Here is a 20,275-nt window from a genome sequence, read left to right as displayed (position 1 = left end):
ATTCTATTCTATTCTACATCCTGTCTTCTATTCTATTCTATTCTATTCTATTCTATTCTATTCTATTCTATTCTATTCTATTCTATTCTATTCTATTCTATTCTACATCCTGTCTTCTATTCTATTCTATTCTATTCTATTCTATTCTATTCTATTCTATTCTATTCTATTCTACATCCTGTCTTCTATTCTATTCTATTCTATTCTATTCTATTCTATTCTACATCCTGTCTTCTATTCTATTCTATTCTATTCTATTCTATTCTTTCCTTTTCTACATTAGCTTAGAAATGCCCTATCTTACAATCTTGGAGAACTGAAGAAGCTTCTTGGATGAGAAGCAAATATCGGCTTCAAAGAAAAAGAAAATCAAGGAAGTTCAATTGCCCTTGTGGGGGGGGGAAGCACCTTTGGGACAATCATGAGCTGGATAGCTGAGAATCACCCTAGACAGGTAGCCATGACTGGCTGGGAAATTCTGGGGGTTGAAGTCCCCCCCTCTTAAAGTTGCTAAGGTTGAAGAGCATTGACCCTAGGCCAGGGGTGGGGAACCTCGGCTCTTTTATGACTTGTGGTCTTCAACTCCCAGAATTCCTGAGCCAGCATGGCTGACTCAGGAATTCTGGGAGTTGAAGACCACAAGTCATAAAAGAGCCAAGGTTGCCTACCCCTGGCCTAGGCTAACAAACACCACACTAGATTTGAAAAGTGAAGCGGCGAGATTTTTTTTATTTTCCCAGAACGCCTCCTGAAATATGCATTCCCCTCCTGGAAGCTGCCCCAATCAATTACTTAACTAAATGTGACCAGTTGTTGATTAACCTGTAGGTGAAATCTTACACTCCTGAGAAAATGTAATCTGTTTGCCATGTCCAGAAATGAACTCCTCTCAGTCCTCCCCCCCCCCACCCCACTTGGGCAGGGAGGGAGAAATCTTCTCCAGGTTTGCCTTCTCTGCCCCTGGTCACTTTTCATCAATTTTCTTTCTGCTTGTTAAAACTTTTTAAGTTTCCAGAGGAAATCGGGAAGGCTTATGCATCTGTCAGCATCGCTAATTCCATCAAAGATTTCTCATTATTCATTGTTGGCAGTTTAATTTTCTTCCCTCGCCTCCTCTAGAACTAGCCCCAGTTTTAATTACTCGGCTTCCCATCTTCCAAAGGTAGTGGATTTCCTTTATAGCCCCCCCTCCCCTTCCCCCCACAAAAAAAGAGGTCACTAGGCATCCATCTAGGTTAGCCAGTCATCGGCAAACCAGGTTGGCTAATTAAAGCAACAGGAATTAAAGCTGGAAGCTCAATTGCCAAAATTGTGCTATCTTTGTGCAGCAAAAGTAGTGGGTGTTCTCAAGTCCTCCAAGCATTTTGAGTTGTGAATAAATTCCTTCCATTTCTACTTTAGCTTAGGAACGCACAACAATGCTTCCCACCTTAAAGCAGAGCGTTTTGGAGGTTCAGGGTTTTTTTTCCCCTCCAAATAAAGACACACACACATTTCAAGAATCATGTCCCAACATTTGGAAAAGTGTAAATACCAAAGGATATTGGAGTTTCATTGGGGGCCTTAACTCCAGTGCATTTGCCTTTAATGCAAGGCACAAGCAGTTCTTCCGTCGAAAGGAAAGGAAAGGAAAGGGGAAGGAGGAGAGGAGAGGAGAGGAAAAGGGAGGAGAGGAGAGAAGAGGAGAGGAGAGAGAAAGGGAAAGGGGAAGGAGAGGAGAGGAGAGGAGAGGAGAGGGAAAGGAGAGGAGAGGAGAAGAGAGGGAAAGGGAAAGGGAAAGGGAAGGAGAGGAGAGGAGAGGAGAGGAGGAGAGGAGAGGAGAGGAGAGGAGAGGAGAGGAGAGGAGAGGAGAGGAGAGGGAAAGGGAAAGGGAAAGGGGAAAGGAGGAGAGGGAAAGGGAAGGGAAGGGAGAAAAGATACAGGTAGTCCTCAACTTACAACAGTTCACTTAGTGACAATTCAAAGTTACAACAGCACTGAAAAAAGCGACTTATGATGATTTCACACAACCATTGCAGCATCCCCATGGTCACATGATCAAAATTTGGACGACTGGCAACCAACTCATATTTGGTTGCAGCATCTTTGGGTCACGTGATCCCCTTTTGTGACCTTCTGACAAGCAAAGTCAATGGGGGAAGCCAGATTCACTTAACTGTGTTATTAACTTAACAACTGCAGTGATTCACTTAACAACTGTGGCAAGAAAGGTCGTGAAATGGGGCGAAATTCACTTAACAAATGTCTTGCTTAGCAACAGAAACGTTGGGCTCAATTGTAGTCATAAGGACTATTTTTTTAAAAAAAAGTATATATAAAGAAAAAAAAGTATATATAAAGAAATAGCTTCTAATATCCCTCTTGGCAATTATACATAAATTCTAATCAAATCCCTCTTTCCAATTTCTTTTTATGATGATGATGATTACAAAGTGTACCATCCAATGAATCAGGGCTACTTTTTGGCTTCCATCACCACCATCTCAAATAATTAATCACTGAACTGTTGCATCCCAAACATTCAGCATCAACAAATAATATAATTTTCCGTCCTTTCCTGCTTTTCCCCCCCCATTGCTCCAATCTGTGCAATCTTAACAGACAGATATATTTCCTTAACATTTGGCTCACTCCTCTTCCTCCCGTGATATCAACAAGATGCTGACACAACTAGGACTAATCTTATCTAGGTTGAGCTTTGCTCAGATAAGATTGGGAATTTACGACCATCAGAGAGTAGAAAAGCAGAAGGATGATTGAACAGACATTCTCTTTAACTGCAAGCCAGAGCAACACAATGAAGACACAAAACATCCTGGCTCTCAATTCGATCTTTCTGGCTGCTGTTGTTTGCTATCCAGCTGTCCAGAAGGAGAAGACAGCGGGTGTCCACAAACTGCTCCTGATCTCCTTTGATGGCTTCCGATGGAATTACGATGAGGATGTAGATACCCCACAACTGGATTATTTGGTTAAGGAAGGAGTGAAAGCAAAATACATCACACCTCCCTTTGTGACCATGACTTCGCCTTCGCATTTTACAATTATCACAGGTAAGGCCATCTTGTATTTTTCCAGTCTTACCTGATTTCTGCAGAAGATTCCACAGAGGTGGATGAGAAGGAAGATCTCATTAAATTCACAGCAGTCATCATGGACATTTTTTTTTCTCCAGCAATTTTAGGAAGGACATTGAGCACAGAGTGTGTATAACTTATTCAAAAGTCACCTGAGCATTTCCATAGCTGAGAATAGATGCTGGATCTACCTGATTTGCCTGTATGGTTTTACAAAGCCTTCGTAAGACCACACTTGGAATACTGGATCCAGTTCTGGTCACCCCAATATAAAAAAGATGTTGGGATTCTGGAAAGAGTGCAGAAAAGAGAAACAAAGATGATTAGGGACCTGGAGACTAAAACATACGATCACTTTAACATGAGTCAGCAGTGTGTGGCAGCAGCCAAAAGAGCTAATGCAATCCTTGGTTGTATAAACAAAGGCATAGAATCAAAATTGCCTGAAGTATTAGTACTGCTTTATAAAGCCTTAATGAGGCCACACCTGGAATACTGCGTCCAATTTTGGTCACCACATTACAAAAGAGATGTTGAGACTCTGGAAAAAGTGTAAAGAAGAGCAACTAAGATGATTAAAGGCCTGGAAACTAAATCATATGAAGAACGGCTGCAGGATTTGGGAATGGCCAGTGTAGAGAAAAAAGGACTCCGGGTGACATGATAGCAGTATTCCAGTATTTGAGAGGCTGCCACAAGGAGGAGGGGGTCAACTTATTTTCCAAAGCCCCAAAGGGCAGGACAAGAAACAATGGATGGAAGCTAATCAATGAGAGAAGCAACCTGGAATTAAGGAGAAACTTCCTAACAGTGAGGACAATTAAATAGTAGAAAGGCTTGCCTTCATATGTTGTAGGTGCTTCATCACTCAAGGATTTTAAGAGGAGACTGGACAGCCACCTGTCTGAAATGATGTAGGGACTCCTGCTTGAATTCCCTAATGGTGAGAGCAATCAACCCATGGAATAACTTGCCTTTAAAAGTTGTGGGTGCTCCATCACTGAAAGTTTTCAAAAAGAGACTGGACAACCCTTTGTCTGAAATGCTATAGGGCAGTGATGGCAAACCTTTTAAAGACCGAGTGCCCAAACTGCAACCCAAAACCCCCTTATTTATCGCCGAGTGCCAGGTGGGCCACGTCCACTGGATGGGCATGGCTGTGGTGGTCATGGCAGACTGGGTGGGTGTTGGCCAAGGTGGGCGTGGTCACCTCAATGTTGCTCATGGGGAGGGATGCCTGTGGAGGCCGGGCAGGGTTGGGGGAGATCCAGGGGGTCTCTGGCAGGTGGGGCGGTGGGCAGGAGGCTCGTCCTGTGGGATGAGGTGAGGCAAGGCGAGGCAGGGCGGGGGTGCCATTGTCACAGGGCAAGGTGAGGCAGGGGCCGGGGAGGCTGCTGCCTGACACCATCGGCCCCTGCACACAGAGGCCAGCGAGCGCATGGGTGCTGGGATGCATCCGGCCATGTGGGTCCTTGGCGAGTTAGCGGGCGGCTGGTTGAAGAGGGACGGTTGCCATCTCCGGGGCATGGCGAGCGTGCCCACAGAGAGGGCTCCAAGTGCCACCTCTGGCACGCGTGCCATAGGTTCGCCACCACTGCTATAGGGTATAGGGTCTCCTGCTCGAGCAGAGGGTTGGACTAGAAGACCTCCAAGGTCCCTTCCAACTCTATTATTCTATGTTCTGTGTTCTATGGTCCAAGTCAAACACTCAATATTCAGGTAAACAGAAGTTGTAAGGAATCCAATTTTGGCAACTGCTATTGCTAGTCCATTATAGACAGTGAGGGAGATGGCATTGATAGAGATATCCGAGTTCTATTAACAAGGCAATGAGCAATGTCTTAACTCCATAACCAACAGATCATATTTGGAAGATGCTCAGATATCTATTTTCCAGGGAACATTCCCTAGAAGTAATAATAATAATAATAAAGTTGGAAGGGACCTTGGAGGTCATCTGGTCCAACCCCCTGCTCAGGCAGGAAACCCTATACCATTTCAGACAGATGGCCGTCCAGTCTCTTCTTAAAAACTTCCAGTGTTGGAGCATTCAGCGCTTCTGGAGGCAGGTTGTTCCCCTGGTTAATTGTTCTAACTGTCAGGAAGTTTCTCCTTAGTTCTAGGTTGCTTCTCTCCTTGCTTAGTTTCCATCTGTTGCTTCTTGTCCTGCTTTCAGACAGATTTGTACTCCACTTTATATCTCAGAGATCGACACGACAGTTTTGCTCCAGCATTTCTAGGAAGGACATGGAGCACAGAGCATCTGACTTATTCAAAAGTCACTTGAGAATTTTCATAACGAGAATAGAAGTTAGGGGGGTCTCTGATCCAGGTGGCTCAACTCTCCCTCTAATTCACAGAACAACTAAGAAGCAGGGAAGAGGTGTAACACAATTACACTTGCACGATTCTTCTTCAGATTCTGAAATCTGGAGGGATGTTTATCAAAACAATCACATTTGGTTAGGATCAAGGACTTTAATGAAGGAGATAAATCACCATCAGGCTTGCAAAATTCTGCTGATATCAATAAAAGTATCCTGTACAGTTAGTTTTCTGGTCTGGTCTATCTAATGGGGCTGACATTGATCAATTCCAAAGGAAGGGTCATCAATTAATCAATTCACAAGTGAACCTCTCTTTAAAAATGTCCAGCTTTTTATCAGCCCATCTAGAGAGTAAGGAAGATGGCCTTGATGGAAATAGGTAGAAACTGCTTTCCATGCTAAAAGGGATGAAGTATTTCTGAAGTCTAGAAAAATGAGATAACATTTGGAAGAAACTCAAGTAGCTGTTTCCCTAATTCAATGAATTATAAGGAGGAGGCGGAAGTACGTGACAATCCGACTTGCAACATCCTGTTCTTTCATTAATCTCAATTAAAGTAATTTTAGCCATTCTTACGGGGTTGATTTCCTGTTCTACTCTACCTAGTAGGGCTGATATGCTAAGTCAAAACCACAAACACGCACCCTATACAGTAATATAATGTGTGAACCCAGCATAATCCTTATAGCTAAGAGATAGTAGAAAATCTGTTCTTTCTGTACATTATGTTTACAGTAAAAAAAAAAATCATTTCCCATATTTTCCTTAAAGACAAGTTCCAAAAAATTGAGATATTATTATTTTTTTTCTTTAAGGCTGACTAAGTTCAAGACAGCTCTAAAAATATGTAAGGCAAATTACATGTTTATATGTGCTCATTATTTACCGGAAATTAATTAAAGCAGACAGGCGATTTGCTTATATGCTTACAAGTCATTCAACGGGTTTTAATTAATATTCCTCATTAGAAAGACTTTCCCATAAAGTAAATGCATTACCAAGATAATGATTTAATTAGTGTTTGAATGTGATTGGTTAGAAAGGGCAACGTCTGCACCTAATTAATTCTAGGGTATAATTTCATGAGGTTAAAATAAAGCAGAGGTTAGCAAGCTTTTTTTTTTCTTGGCAGAAGTGGGGAGAGAAAATAAGTGGAATTTCAGATATTCACATGTGGGCCCAATCCAAAAATCACTTTGTATCTTAGTAACAAAACAGAAGAATCTAAACCACTCTAAACAAAATCAACAAGTTACAGAATGAATGAATGAATGAATACAGTGGTACCTCAGTACTCATTGTTAATTAGTTCTGGGAGGTACAATGAGTATCAAAAATGATGAGCACCAAACAAATTTTTCCCATAAGAAAAAATGTAGGCAGCCAACAACGACAAGTTCTAGCTTATGCAGTGGTGCAATTCAGCCAGTTCGCACCATTTCAGCAGAACCGGTAGCTAATTTTTTTGTTGCCCAGGCCCAGAATGGACTTCTGGAAGCAGCATCCACACAGAGAACCGGTTGTTCGCATATTTGAATCCCACCACTGAGCTTAGGCATTGAATACTAAACAAACAATGAGTACTGGGACAAAAATTTTGCATCCAAATGCATTGAGTACTAAATTTGATGAGTTTCAAAGCCGTTGAGTACTAAGGAACCACAGTACAGATAGTAGCCTCAAGAAAGGTCGTAATATGGGGCAACACTCACTTAACAAATGTCTCGCTTAGCCACAGAAATTTGGGGCTCAATTGTGGCTGTAAATCGAGGACTATCTGTATACATATGGCAGACAAACTGCCATCGGGTAGACAGCGTAATTATTCGGTTAATTTAAATAAGAATCATTACGTTTCAGGTGCGAAATGATATTCCAGGAGGTGTGAAAACTTGGGTTGAGAAGTTTCAAAATTATAGTGTACATGTATAATTCGTTGCCATTATTTTGAACTTTTGTAAGGGGTGCGAGAATATATCAGAAGTGTGCTAGGGGCGCGGGGTATAGAAAAGGTTGGGAGTCACTGCTTTAGAAGAATGAATGAATGAATGAATGAATGAATGAATGAATGAATGAATGAATGAATGAATGAATGGTATTTATTACAGCCACTGACCAGAACTGCAAACAAAACTGTATACAAAAATAAATAAATAAAAAAAGCAAAACATTATAAAATATTGCAATTGGCGGTGGCTTCCTCAGTGGATAATCAAAGTCTGCCTAATTCTGCCAGCAGTATAACAAAATTTCGCTACGTTCAAAGAGACTGGATCATTTTGATCAGATAATAATAACTGTACCTAAAAAAAAGATCAGAATTTCCAAGGGTTTTGATTTTTTTACCAAGTAAGGAGTTATAAGGCTGGTTCTTGAGTCCTGGTAGAGGATACAATACTGTATAGCAGCTCCTTTTTTCCACAGGGGCACACTTTCAACTTTTTTGTATCAGCCCTCCAAAACTATGGTGATGAGAATGTTGAAGTTTGCTGAAGTTAGTGGTCTTTGGAATCTGACAACAGTTAACCGGGTTTTAAGTATCACACTGGCTTGTAAAAAGGGGCTTGGCTGCTCAGAAAGCAGTGCCCTTAAATACAGCAGACTGGTCGTGTTGTGTATGACCATAATAAAGATTTCATTGGCCTTGTTGAACTTCCAGGTTTTGGATATGTTGTTTAAATGCGCTGAGTGCATACTCATAACCCATCATTAGGAATGCTTCCCTGGAAAAGCCCAGATGTTGACGTCTATGGAGATTCTCAGTCATCCGGATCATGGTTGTCCCAAAGCCATTTTTCCAAAAGGCAGCTGGACTTCCTTGGCTTTTCCTTGAAGACATTTCACTTCTCCTCCAAGAAGCTTCTTCAGCTTCTCCTCCAAGAAGCTCCAAGGAGAACTGAAGAAGCTGAAGAACCAAAGAAGCTTCTTGGATAAGTAGCAAAATGTCTTCAAGGAAAAACCAAGAAAGCTCAGTTGCTTTTTGGAAAAGCACCTTTGGGACCCAGATGTTGGCCTTTTTTGTGAGATTGTCCTGAACCATACTCATTAGTAGAAAGGAAGTATCGGGTCCTAGTTGGGCACCAAAAAGTAGCTGTCTACAAGCCTTAGCTGAATATAGCTTCAGTACTGCTGGGATGTGCTGGGTTCCTCTGTTCTTTGGAAGATAGTTGATTTACACACACATATACACAGTAGGTCACCCCACAAGCCATTTGGAAGATACTGCTAAACTGCTTTAAGTGGGCCCCTAAGAAGGCTTAATGCAGAAGACATTGATGTTGCATTGTCCCTACATTGCTTGCCTTGGCTCCTTTCCCTCATAATCAACAGAAGCAACAGATGCTGGAGAATAACCTCTGGAGAAGGAATTCTCCTTTTGTTCTCAATTGCTTAGAGGAGATAAAAGCTTTTCCCATTCATTGCTGAGTAAACATCTGCTCACTAGGCAGTGTCTGTTCAGGTTTTCTTGTCTTTATTTTTTTTTCCTGATGACAAAGACAGTTGGGTTCTAACGGCAGCTGCTTCCAAGTTTCAGATGAAGAAAGTATTTGTGAAGTCCAAGGATGAAGAACGAGCTGAAATTCTGTAGGGCGACAAAGAAGTCCATACGGTTCCTCAAGTTCTGAAGATGAACCTGGACTGTGGAGGTCTTCTCTCTTTCTCCAAAGGGCAAACTTTATGCCCATTTCTCTAGACTCAAAAAATTGAACAGTTTTCTTTTCCTTTGCCTTCAACTTAAACCACATTTCTTCAGCCACACTTTCAAGCTGTTGTGCAATTCCTTTGTGTAGTTAGAGTGGATAGCTGCTGCAGAACTCCTAGAAAACCTGTCCTTTGACACTTTTCTTTTTTTTTCTCATCTTATTTTTCCAGGTCGCTGGATTGAAGATCATGGAGTCATCCATAATATGATGTTCAACACGGAAACTCTACGGAAATACGGCTATAAAGAAACCCAGAATAAGACTGAATGGTGGGACAATGGAGTTCTTCCCCTCTGGATCACAGCTCAAAATCAGGTAATGGATCCAATGATCATCATGGCATGATTTCTACATGGTTGGGGAATTCTGGGAGTTGAAGTCCATCCATCTTAAACGTGCCAAGGTTGGGAATCACTGCCTTAAGCTATGGCTTAGTTACAGTTGGTTTGCTCAGCACAGCTCCATGCTTCGTCCATCCAACTGAAGCATCAACCACATTCCACTATGGTTTGAAAAAATATGGCTTGAAACAAAACAAAATTAAGCTACACAGCGGTTTAATGCAATGTGTCCAGTCTTAGAGTTTATGTTGTGCTATACAGTACTAGGCTGTGGCCCTCCTTATTTTGCTGAGGTCATTTCTTGCATCTGCTTGGTTAATTAAAGATGATTAGGGGACTGGAAGCTAAAGCATAAAAAGAATGGTTGCTGAATTGGGTATGTCTAGTTTAATGAACAGAAGAACTAGGGTGACATGATAGCCGTCTTCCAGTACTTGAGGGGGTGTCACAGAAGAGGGGGTCAGCCTATTCTTCAAAGCACAAGAAGGCAGGACAAGAAGCAATGGATGGAAACTAATCAAGGAGAGAAGCAACCTAGAACTAAGGAAACAGTTCCTGACAGTGAGAACAATTAACCAGTGGAACAACCTGCCTCCAGAAGCGGTGAATGCTCCAACACTGGAAGTTTTTAAGAAGAGACTGGACAGCCATTTGTCCGAAAGGGTATAGGGTTTCCTGCCTGAACAGGGGGTTGGACTAGATGACCTCCAAGGTCCCTTCCAACTTTATTATTATTATTAAGGGGTTGGACTAGAGGACCTCCAAGCTCCCTTCCAACTCTGTTATTCTGTATTCTGTTAATTGCATTTATTTGTTATCTGAACTCTGAGAAATCACCTAAACAGCTTGGCTGTTTGCATCTTTAAACCTGCCAGATTGTGTGCAATTTAGAGTTGAACAGGGGAGTGGGATATCAAGCAATGTTACTTGAACAATTAAATGAAATAAATATGATTTGATTTCATTTAGTTTTCTAGTAATGCATTGATCTATCATTTGGGGAGCCAAATATATTCCTCAGAATGTATGTCACACTGTTTAGCACAAGGCTAAGTAGGCCATCAGACAACATGGCAGCCTCAGAAAAACTCCCACAAAACAATATGGTTTATTTTCTTCTTCTTTTCTTTTCAATTACTTAACACTCTTTTGCTTAGCAACGGGGAACGTGGCGATGGTTTCTTTGCCCTCACACGGGGAAAGGGGTGATGCTAATTCAAATGACACATGGAACAAGAATTTTAAAAAGCTCACGCAGCTTAAATCTAGCTTATGTCAAATTGAAAACCATCCTCATAGTGAGAAGCAGAAGCCGGGAGATACAAAACACTTTAATTTGAATAAGCAAAGGATACAGTGCAAAGAATGAGGGTGGGAGATGGGGAATAGCGTCGGAGAAAACCCACCAGCTGTCTCACCGCAAAACCTTTTCAGGAACAATAAGAATTGTGGTAATAAAAGGAAGGAAATAACGTTCCCAATAAAACTGATAATATCGCAAGTGTATAGCTGCTAGTAAAGTTGATTATGTTAATAAAACAGGGAGGCAGGAACAGTAAATACTCTCCAGTTTCAAGATAATTAGGTTGTAAGAGAGTTTTATTAAATTATTCGGTTGGAATTAAGAAAGGAAGGAAGATGCTGGTCAGATTTTGACTGAATGGAAATTCAACGGGCTGCTCAGTCTAAGGAGGGAAAGAAGGGAACCCCAAAGACTCTCGACAAAGGATACAGAATACATAATAATTGCATTGGAATGGACCTTGGAGGTCTTCTAGTCCATCCCCCTGTTTAAGCAGGAGACCCTATACCAGGGGTCGGCAACCTTAAACACACACACACACACACACACACACACACACANAGAGACAGAGACAGAGACAGAGACAGAGACAGAGACAGAGACAGAGAGAGAGAGAGACTGCTTTCTGCTGCTTCCTGCTGAGACACAGCAAAGGCAGGAGCCCCACCCAATAAGCTTGACAGCTTGTCCTAGAACAGCATGAGGCCACTCTCTTTTTTACACAGAGAGAGAGAGAGAGAGAAAGAGAGAGAGAGAGAAAGGGAAGCGCAAGTGCCTCTCTCTGTCTCTGTCTCTCTCTCTGCAAATGGCGGAGGAGGCTGGGAGCCGCAGGAGAAGGCTCAAAGAGTCACATGCGGCTCTGGAGCCGCGGGTTGCCAGCCCGTGCCCTATACCATTCTGGAGAGATCCAATCTCTTCTTTAAAACCTCCAGTGATGGAACACCCACAACTTCTGAAAGCAAGCCGTTGCACTGATGTTGTTGCCGACAGAAAATTTCTCCTTAATTCTTGGTTAGATCACGCTTTGATAAGCTTCCGTCCATTACTTCTTGTCTTGCCCTCAGGTGCTTTGGAGAATAGGTTGACCTCCTCTGTGACACTCCCTCAAATATTGGAAGATTGCTATCGTGTCACCCCAGCCCTTCTCTTCATTAGATTCGATATACCCAGTTCCCTCAATCGTTCATTGTATGCTTTAGCCTCCGGTCCCCTAATCAGTGGTGGGATTCAAATATGTGAACAACTGGTTCTCTGTGTAGATGTCACATCCGGAAGTCCATTCTGGGCCTGGGCAACAAAAAAATAGCTACCGGTTCTGCCGAAGTGGTGCGAACCAGTTGAATCCCACCACTGTCCCTAATCATCTTTGTTGCTCTTCTCTGCACACTTTCTAGAGTCTCAGCATCTTTTTTTGTATCATGATGACCAAAACCGAAGACAATATTCCAAGTGTGGTCTCACCAGTGCATTATAAAGCGATACGATCACTGCTGGGTTAATCAAGGGCTGGCAATCAAGTATAGCTTGACAACTACTCTCTGGGAAGCCTTATTCAGCCAAACATTGGTGTTCCACACACACACACAAACACATTTTTCTCTACCCATTGTAAAAGAGAAAATTGTTTTGGAATTTTTCTCAATGAATTCTACATGCTCAGATAAAATCTCCCTTGCAATGGAACTTAGCAAATCACAAAAAGAAAGAACAACCTACCCTTTTAAAAAAAATAAGTAAATAAATTTAGAAAAGAATATTTGAGCAGACATGGAAGTATTTCAACCTGCAAAAGTCTATAAGGCTCCGGGGATATTAATGGCTCTGTACAATGCTATCAGTATCCCTGCCAATTGGTGACATTTTAGTGCTCAAAAAGTCAATGTTTTAAAAAGCAGTTGGCTGACCACTATTGTCCTATAACATCTCTTCAACTTCATAAAAATACTGCTGGGGACAAATATACGTTGCTGCTGTCTTCTGCTCATTTCTGTTGGGAATCACATCCTGTAATTATTCAAGCTTATATTGTCCTCCTCCAAACTCATAATTGTATACACCACAGAAATGATTGACCTATTTTATCCTACCAATAAAACCCGTAAAGGAACTGAGTAGCAGAGCTGACCGTAGAGTTCAATGGGGTCCTTCTGGATTCTTCTTCAATATACTATTTATATGTTAGCTTTCCCCATGCTGGTGCTCTCCAGGTGTCCCCCTACAAGTTCTTTCATTCTGGGTAGAAATGATGGTTCTTCTTTATCTAGCTACATTTGGAAAACACAAGTTGGAGAAGTCTGGTTTATCTCTACCAAGGGTTGTAAGTAGAGAATATCCTACACTTTGGTTCACATCACGTCAGGCACAAGGAACCAGAACGACACTGTGAGCTGATCAGAGTAGCTTCTTTCATTGTTGCTTCCCTATTTACAAGAATCTCACCAGATTAACTGCAGATAAAGGCTTTGGGGATCTTAAGAGGATCCAACCTCCATTGCTTCCTCTCCTGGAGGAATTCAACCTCCCCAGTCTCTTTACTTCCACCCCACCAATGCGTACCAACCAACACAGCCACTTAAATTTCCAGAAGAGTTGCATTACTTTTGTGTCGCCAACAGCAAGAACTCTGTGAACGTTCATCTGGATTTGGATCCTCTGAATATTGTAGGTTTTATTTCTAAGGGGGAAATGTAGGCTTGTCCCCTGCAAAAAGCAATATTTTGAAATATGTGGGACATCACTCTTCCTCTGACATTAAGAACTTAAATTCCTCTTTTATTCCTTTGCAAGATCTGTCTGCTTTGTCAGCTTAGATTTTATACTGAATTTGACCTTTTCCCAGGATATTAAATGTCAGTAAGAATATTATTACTTTACCACCCCTGCTTAGCACTTTAGAAATTAAATTCAGCAGAATAACAATACGAGTGGTAAGAAGAATAATGCCTGACTAGTGCTATTTTGAAATTCATATTATTATTGTTATTATTTTAAAAACTCTATAATTTGGGAGAAAAAAAATTATTTCTGCTTAAAGCTTAATGTGTTTTCAGGTTAGACTCATATATTCAGAAGAACGCAATATTCATTTCAATGGCACTTATTCCCAGATAATCATGAAGTAGTTTGCAGTCGTGCTCATAAATTTAATTGTAAGATGTTTTGAGTGTTTTGTTTATTTGTTCTGGATGCCTTAAGTTTTATAGTGAAGACTTGCAACAGAAAGCAGTTTTCCTGAGTACAGAAATGACAGAAAAATAAGTGATCAATATTTGTACTACCAAGTTGGCCACAGTGTCTGCATGTGGCGAGTTTTATGATTTTCATACTTGCCATCAATTCTCTCTCTCTCTTTTCTTTCTTTTTCTCTTTCCTTTATTTTTCCTTCCTTCTTCCTTCCTTTTTCCTTTCTTTTTCCTTCCTTCCTCCCTTCTTCCTTCCTTCCTTCCTCTCTTTCTTTTTTTCTTTGTTTCTTTCTTCCTTCTTTCTTCCTTATTTCATTTCTTTCTTCCTTCCCTTTTCTTTTTTTCTTTTTCTTTCTCCCTTCTTTGTTCCTTTCTTCCTTTTCTTTCTTCTTTCCTTTTTCTTTCTTTCTCTTTCTTTCATCTTTTTTATTCTTCCTTTTTTCTTTCTTTTTCTTTTTCTTTCTTTCCTTCCTTTCTTTCTTTTCCTTTCTTCCTCCCTCCCTTCCTTCCTTTCTTCCTTTTTTCTTTCTTCCTTATTTTCTTTCTTCCTTCCCTCCCTCCCTTTTTTCTTCCTTTTTCTTTCTCCCTTCCTTCCTTCCTTTTCTCTTCCTTCCTTCATTTCTTCCTTCCTTTTCTTTCTTTTTTTCTTTCTTTCCTCCTTTCTTTTTCCTCCTTTCTCCTTTCTTTCTTTCTTTCTTTCTTTCTCTTTCTTCTTTCTTTTTTTTTCTTAATTTCTTTCTTTCTTTTTGTCTTGGTTAGGGGAAAAAAGCTGCCTCTTTTCACTATCCAGGGGGCAACGCCAACTACAGTGGTCAGTCGGTCACAAGGAGCTTGGCCGAATCCTCCAATCACCCCGACAGCAACGAGACTGAGTGGCGAGAGAACATCGACATTGTCATGAACTGGTTTGCTAAAGAAGATTTCGATTTTGTCACACTTTATTACGGGGAACCTGACAATACTGGACATTACGTTGGCCCGGAGACTGAGGAGAGGAAAAAAATAATCCAACAAATTGACCGAACCCTCGGCTACCTCCTCAGTGCAATCGAAAAACACGGATTGAAAGATATTCTCAACGTCATAATTACGTCTGACCACGGTATGACCACCGTCAAAAAGGCCCCGCAGGTCAAAGAGATCTTGTTGAACGATTACATTCAATTCCAAGACGTCGCCAAGTTTGACATTGTTGATTACGGAGGGTTTGGGATGATACTACCCAAACCAGGGAAAGAAGAAAAAATTTACCAGGACTTAAAAAAGGCCCCTCCTCAACTGCATGTCTACAAAAAGGAAGAGTTTCCTGAACGTTTCCATTATGCCCGGCATGAGCGTGTGTTACCGATCCTGCTTTACGGCGATTCTGGCTACGTGATCAATGGGGTAAGTTTTGTGTGGAAATCAGAGGTGGATATGGAAATATCGCCTCATCATATGTAGGAACTTGGTTATTTTTAAAAAAGCAGAGAGGAATTAGGCAAAGCTAACTGATGTAAATTACAGGTAATAATAACAATAACAATAATAACAACAACAACAACAACAACAAACAACAATAATAATAATAATAATAATAATAATAATAATAATAATAATAATAATATAACAAAATACAAAGACCTACAAATAGAAATAGAAAGACTGTGGCAAAAGCAAGCAAAGGTAGTACCAATAGTAATAGACGCCTTGGGTGCAATCCCAAAACAACTGGAGCACCACTTGAACACCACTGGCACTGACAAATTCGCTATTAATCAATTGCAAAAGGTGGCCTTACTAGGAACTGCTTCCATCCTGCGACGATATCTGTAATACCATGAACCATCCACATCTGCCTATCCCAGGTCCTTGGGAAGGACTCGATAGGTAGACAAAAATGCCAAATCCAGTCTGAACATCTGGCTGACTGTGCGATGATTAATAATAATAATAATAATAATAATAATAATAATGATGATGATGATGATGATGATGATGATGATGATGATAAAGTTGGAAGGGACCTTGGAGGTCATCTAGTCCAGCCCGCTGCTCAGGCAGGAAAACCTATACCATTTTGGACAAATGGCTGTCCAGTCTCTTCTTAAAAACTTCCAGTGTTGGAGCATTCACCACTTCTGGAGGCAGGTTGTTCCATTGGTTAATTGTTCTGTCAGGAAGTTTCTCCTTAGTTCTAAGTTGCTTCTCTCCTTGATTAGTTTCCATCCGTTGCTTCTTGTCCTGCCTTCAGGCACTTTGGAGAAGGTAGTCAAGTTAAGGTAGTCCTTGACTTACAACCATATGAAGTTCAACAGCACAGAACAAAGTGACTTACGACCGTTTTTCACACTTACGACCATTGCAGCATTCCCGGGGTCATGTGACTTACATTCGGAACCACCTTTTTTCCACCCTGTGACAAGCAAAGTCAATGGAGAATAACCGAGACCTTTAACAATCGTGTCTCTAATTTAAAAACTGCAGTAATTCACTTCGTAACACGGGACGAAACTCACTCAACAAATTTCTTGCTCAGCTACCTAAATCCTGGGCCCAGTTGTGGCCATAAGTCACTAGCTGTAATTGATCTCCCTCCCCCCACCACTGTTGCCTAAAATTAAAACCTCTGTAGTTATTGCTAAAACTGGATGGTGGACAATTCAGACCCAAGAAAGGTAAATGCATCTTCAGAGAACCATGGTTGAACAGTCCAACTTACCGATGAGAAGATGGTGGTGACATCAGAGCTCTTGAATAAGAAACCTCCTTGAAGGTTTCATTGGAAAACCTGAATCGAATAGTGCTAGAGAGGAGAATTAACCAGTGGAACAGCTTGCCTCCAGAAATCGTGGGCGCTCCATCACTGCAGATTTTTAAGAAGAGGCTAGACATTCACCTGTCTGAGATGGTATAGGTCCCCCTGCTTGAGCAGGGGGCTGGACTAGAAGACCTCCAAGGTCCCTTCCAGCTCCATTCTATTCTATTCTATTCTATTCTATTCCATTCTATTCTATTCTATTCTATTCTTACTCTACATTCTATTCTATTCTATTCTATTCTATTCTATTCGACTACTCTGCATTCTATTCTATTCTATTCTATTCTATTCTATTATTCTATTCTTACTCTACATTCTATTCTATTCTATTATTTTATTTTTACTCTACATTCTATTCTATTCTATTCTATTCTATTCTATTCTATTCTATTCTTACTCTACATTCTATTCTATTCTATTCTATTCTATTCTATTCTATTCTATTCTATTCGATTCGATTCGATTCGATTCGATTCGATTCGATTCTATTCGATTCGATTCTACTCTGCATTCTATTCTATTCTATTCTATTATTCTATTCTTACTCTACATTCTATTCTATTCTATTCTATTCTATTCTATTCTATTCTATTCTATTCTATTCTATTCTATTCTATTCTATTCTATTCTACTTTTGGCACATTCTTCCTGACATTGGGTTGGCCCTCTAGGGCAGGGCTTTTCAACCAGTGGTACGGGTACCACCTGTGGTACATTGGCACCTGGCAGGTGGTACGTGATCATCCTAGAAAAGTGGTAGCGGGGGAGGGGAATGAGCTGAACCGGTGGCAGCATCACACAAGCCTGAGTGAGAGATGGCTAGAGTTGGAGGGCTGTCAGGGCTCAGCGGAAGCGCCAGGATCAGTGCCAGGCTCCAGCTGGAGCTCGGCACTGATCCTGGTGCTTCTGCTGAGCCCTGAAGAAGCACCGATCAGCTGGAAAGCAGCACTGATCCTGGCACTTCTGCTGAGCCCAAAACAAGCGCTGATCAGCTGGAATGTTGCAGCATCTCCAGGGTCTTGTGATTTACATTCAGATGCTTGGCAATTGATTCATATTTATAACGGTCACAGTGTCCCAGGGTCATGTGAAGTGACCAAAACCTGCTGCAACCACCCAGCAGACGGGGGGAATAAAAACCAAACACCCCCCACCCCACCCCCGCTGCCAATCCTCAACAGAAATGCTCACAACAATGAACACCTCGGACAGGAGGAAGAGCGCCACCGGGTGGGCAGGCAGGTGTCTTGCTCGGCTGTGGCTTGGGGGGCACTTTTTTCAGTGCTATTGTAACTTCGAACAGTCACTAAGCGAACTGTTGTAAATCGAGGACTACCTGTACTTCGTCACTTTTTTCCTTTTTTGGGGGGGGTCATCAGGTTTTTGACACCTTGCTAGGCGACTGGTGGTACTCGGATGTTGCCATATCCTAAAAGTGGTACAATGGGTGAAAAGGTTGAAAAGCCCTGCCCTAGGGGAGAAAATGTTGGAGTAGATAGGATCTCTGGGATGACCAGGGAGCTGTGTTCTTATGTGAAGAGTTAATTATCCATAAGCATTCCAGCTCTCAGACTTGGCAGACAGAATCAGAAAGAGATGTGGTGGATCATATAGCCCATTTCCTATTGGATGCAGGAAATTCGGAACTGAATAATTCCCAACCGATGGCTATTCAGTTATTCTAAAATCATTATCCATATCAGGTCTGAGATACAATCTAATAAGGCAGTATCTCCTCATTGACATCTGCCCTTGGTCATCGTCTCCTCCTCTTCTTCCTCCTCCTCCTCCTCCTCCTCCTCCTCCTCCTCCTCCTCCTCCTCTTCCTCCTTCTCCTTCTCCTCCTCTTCCACCTCCTCCTCTTTCTCCTCCTCTTTTCTTCTCCTCCTCCTCCTCTTCCTCCTTCTCCTCCTCCTCCCTCTCTTGCTCCTCCTCCAGTCCTCCTCTTTGTCTCTCTTCTCCTTCTCTTTCTCTTCCCTTCTCTCCCTCCTCCTTCCCCTTCAGTCCTTCTTGTTGCTCTTCTTTTCCTTCTCCTCCTTCTCCTCCTTCTCCTTCTTCTTCCTCTCCTCTTCCTCCTCCTCCAGTCCTTCTTCTTGTCTCTCTTCTTTTTCTTCTCCTCCTTCTTCTTCCTCTCCTCCTCCTCCTCCTCCTCTTCCCACTGTAAAACAAAGTAGCTTCCAGCCTGCGGCATTATCATTATTTTCAAGAATGTAAGCACGTCTCCTGTTAAGATCCCGCAGTTCCCATAGGCATTCTTAGAGAAAAGAAACACGGTGGGTTGCAAAAGCCAGGACTGTGCTCGTAAGCAAGCCTACCAACCAGGCAAAAAATGTCAGCTTAGTTGGTACAGACCATCCTTGGAGACTTGAGGTCAGGGCAAGCAGCAACCCCATATATTTCTTGTTATTTATTTTGTGGGGGGGGGTGAATTGGTGTTTGGTCATTGACACTTCTGAGATTCCAAAAGTGCACACCAGTCTAAAACAAGGTCACATTTTCCTGGTCTAATATTGAAGTCATGTTAATACATTAACTCTCGTTGCAAGAGAAATCAATGCAAGCCCTTTTCATTTAAAGCATTCTTTCCTTAGCCTATTAACCGCTATTAGCATTTCACATTCCCCCACAGGCTCTGACATCCTCAACTGATCAATAAACAATAAAATGTAATTTCACACAGAAAGGTGGCCATTGCATAATGGGCTTTTTAATTCCTCGCACGGTGACCTTTCCTTCTGAATGTGCTTCGCTGTTCTTGTCATCTATAACCATGCCAGTGCTTGGGAGATGTTGTAAAAAAAAAACCAACCCAACAGAAATCTGCAAACTGCAGTAGATCACAGCACTTGCCACTGGCGTCTTATAGAAACAACTCCTTCCCATAATTATTGGAAATGGTGGGACACTTTACTTTACCATGCAGGTAGTCCTTGACTTACAACCGTTGGGTTTAGTGACCGTTCGAAGTTACAGCAGCGCTGAAAAAATGATTTATGGCCATTTTTGTCACTTACGACCATTGCAGCATTTGGTCAATTGGTCAAAATTTGGGTTTCTGATGAGGGGCACTAGGAGAAGGTCTCCAAATATTGGTTGTCAAGCCCATCTTTCCAACCATCCATCGCACAGCTCAAAAGCCCCTCTTCACATCTCCAAGGCTACACCTAATATTACTTTAAGCAGGGGACTCTTTGCTCTTCACCTTTGTAGTTTTTGAGTAGAGCAACAGTGACATGTAGTGGCCACTACAGTAGCAAGTCCGGAGGGCTGCTCAATTTGGTCAGTGGGACTGTGAAAAGAGTTAGACTCTGCAGACCGTCTTCTGCTAATCATTGACTTGCCCTTGTGAAAAGCAGAAGCCTTGGTGGGATAGAGAATACGATGCCCCTGCCCTTGGCATTATTTAATTGTATGTTTTCATTAATCAGCATGATGCAAGCTAAAAGGACAGCATTGTGCCTTCCTAAAAGAACATTCAGTCAAGAGACAACCGAAGAAATACTGCAGGGTGGGGCTTTGTTCCAACAGGACCCCCCCCCC

The 20,275-nt window shown here is 41.8% G+C and overlaps 1 protein-coding gene across 1 annotated transcript; it reads left to right on the top strand.

Annotated features, from left to right (window-relative positions):
- Window positions 1-2,797: 2,797 nt before the first annotated feature.
- Window positions 2,798-20,014, top strand: LOC107295978 (ectonucleotide pyrophosphatase/phosphodiesterase family member 7-like; the record flags this gene model as incomplete). Its single annotated transcript, XM_015825313.1, has 4 exons — window positions 2,798-3,053; window positions 9,279-9,424; window positions 14,695-15,321; window positions 19,946-20,014. Coding segments are annotated over exons 1-4 (1,098 nt in total), but the record flags the coding sequence as incomplete, so codon positions are not given.
- Between the last annotated feature and the right edge of the window lie 261 nt (window positions 20,015-20,275).

Source organism: Protobothrops mucrosquamatus, unplaced genomic scaffold (assembly GCF_001527695.2).
Source record: "Protobothrops mucrosquamatus isolate PMUCROS unplaced genomic scaffold, P.Mucros_1.0 scaffold2591, whole genome shotgun sequence".
NCBI classification, from domain to species: domain Eukaryota; kingdom Metazoa; phylum Chordata; class Lepidosauria; order Squamata; family Viperidae; genus Protobothrops; species Protobothrops mucrosquamatus.
Note: the sequence above shows the minus strand (reverse complement) of the source record. Positions and strands in the feature narration are given on the sequence as shown.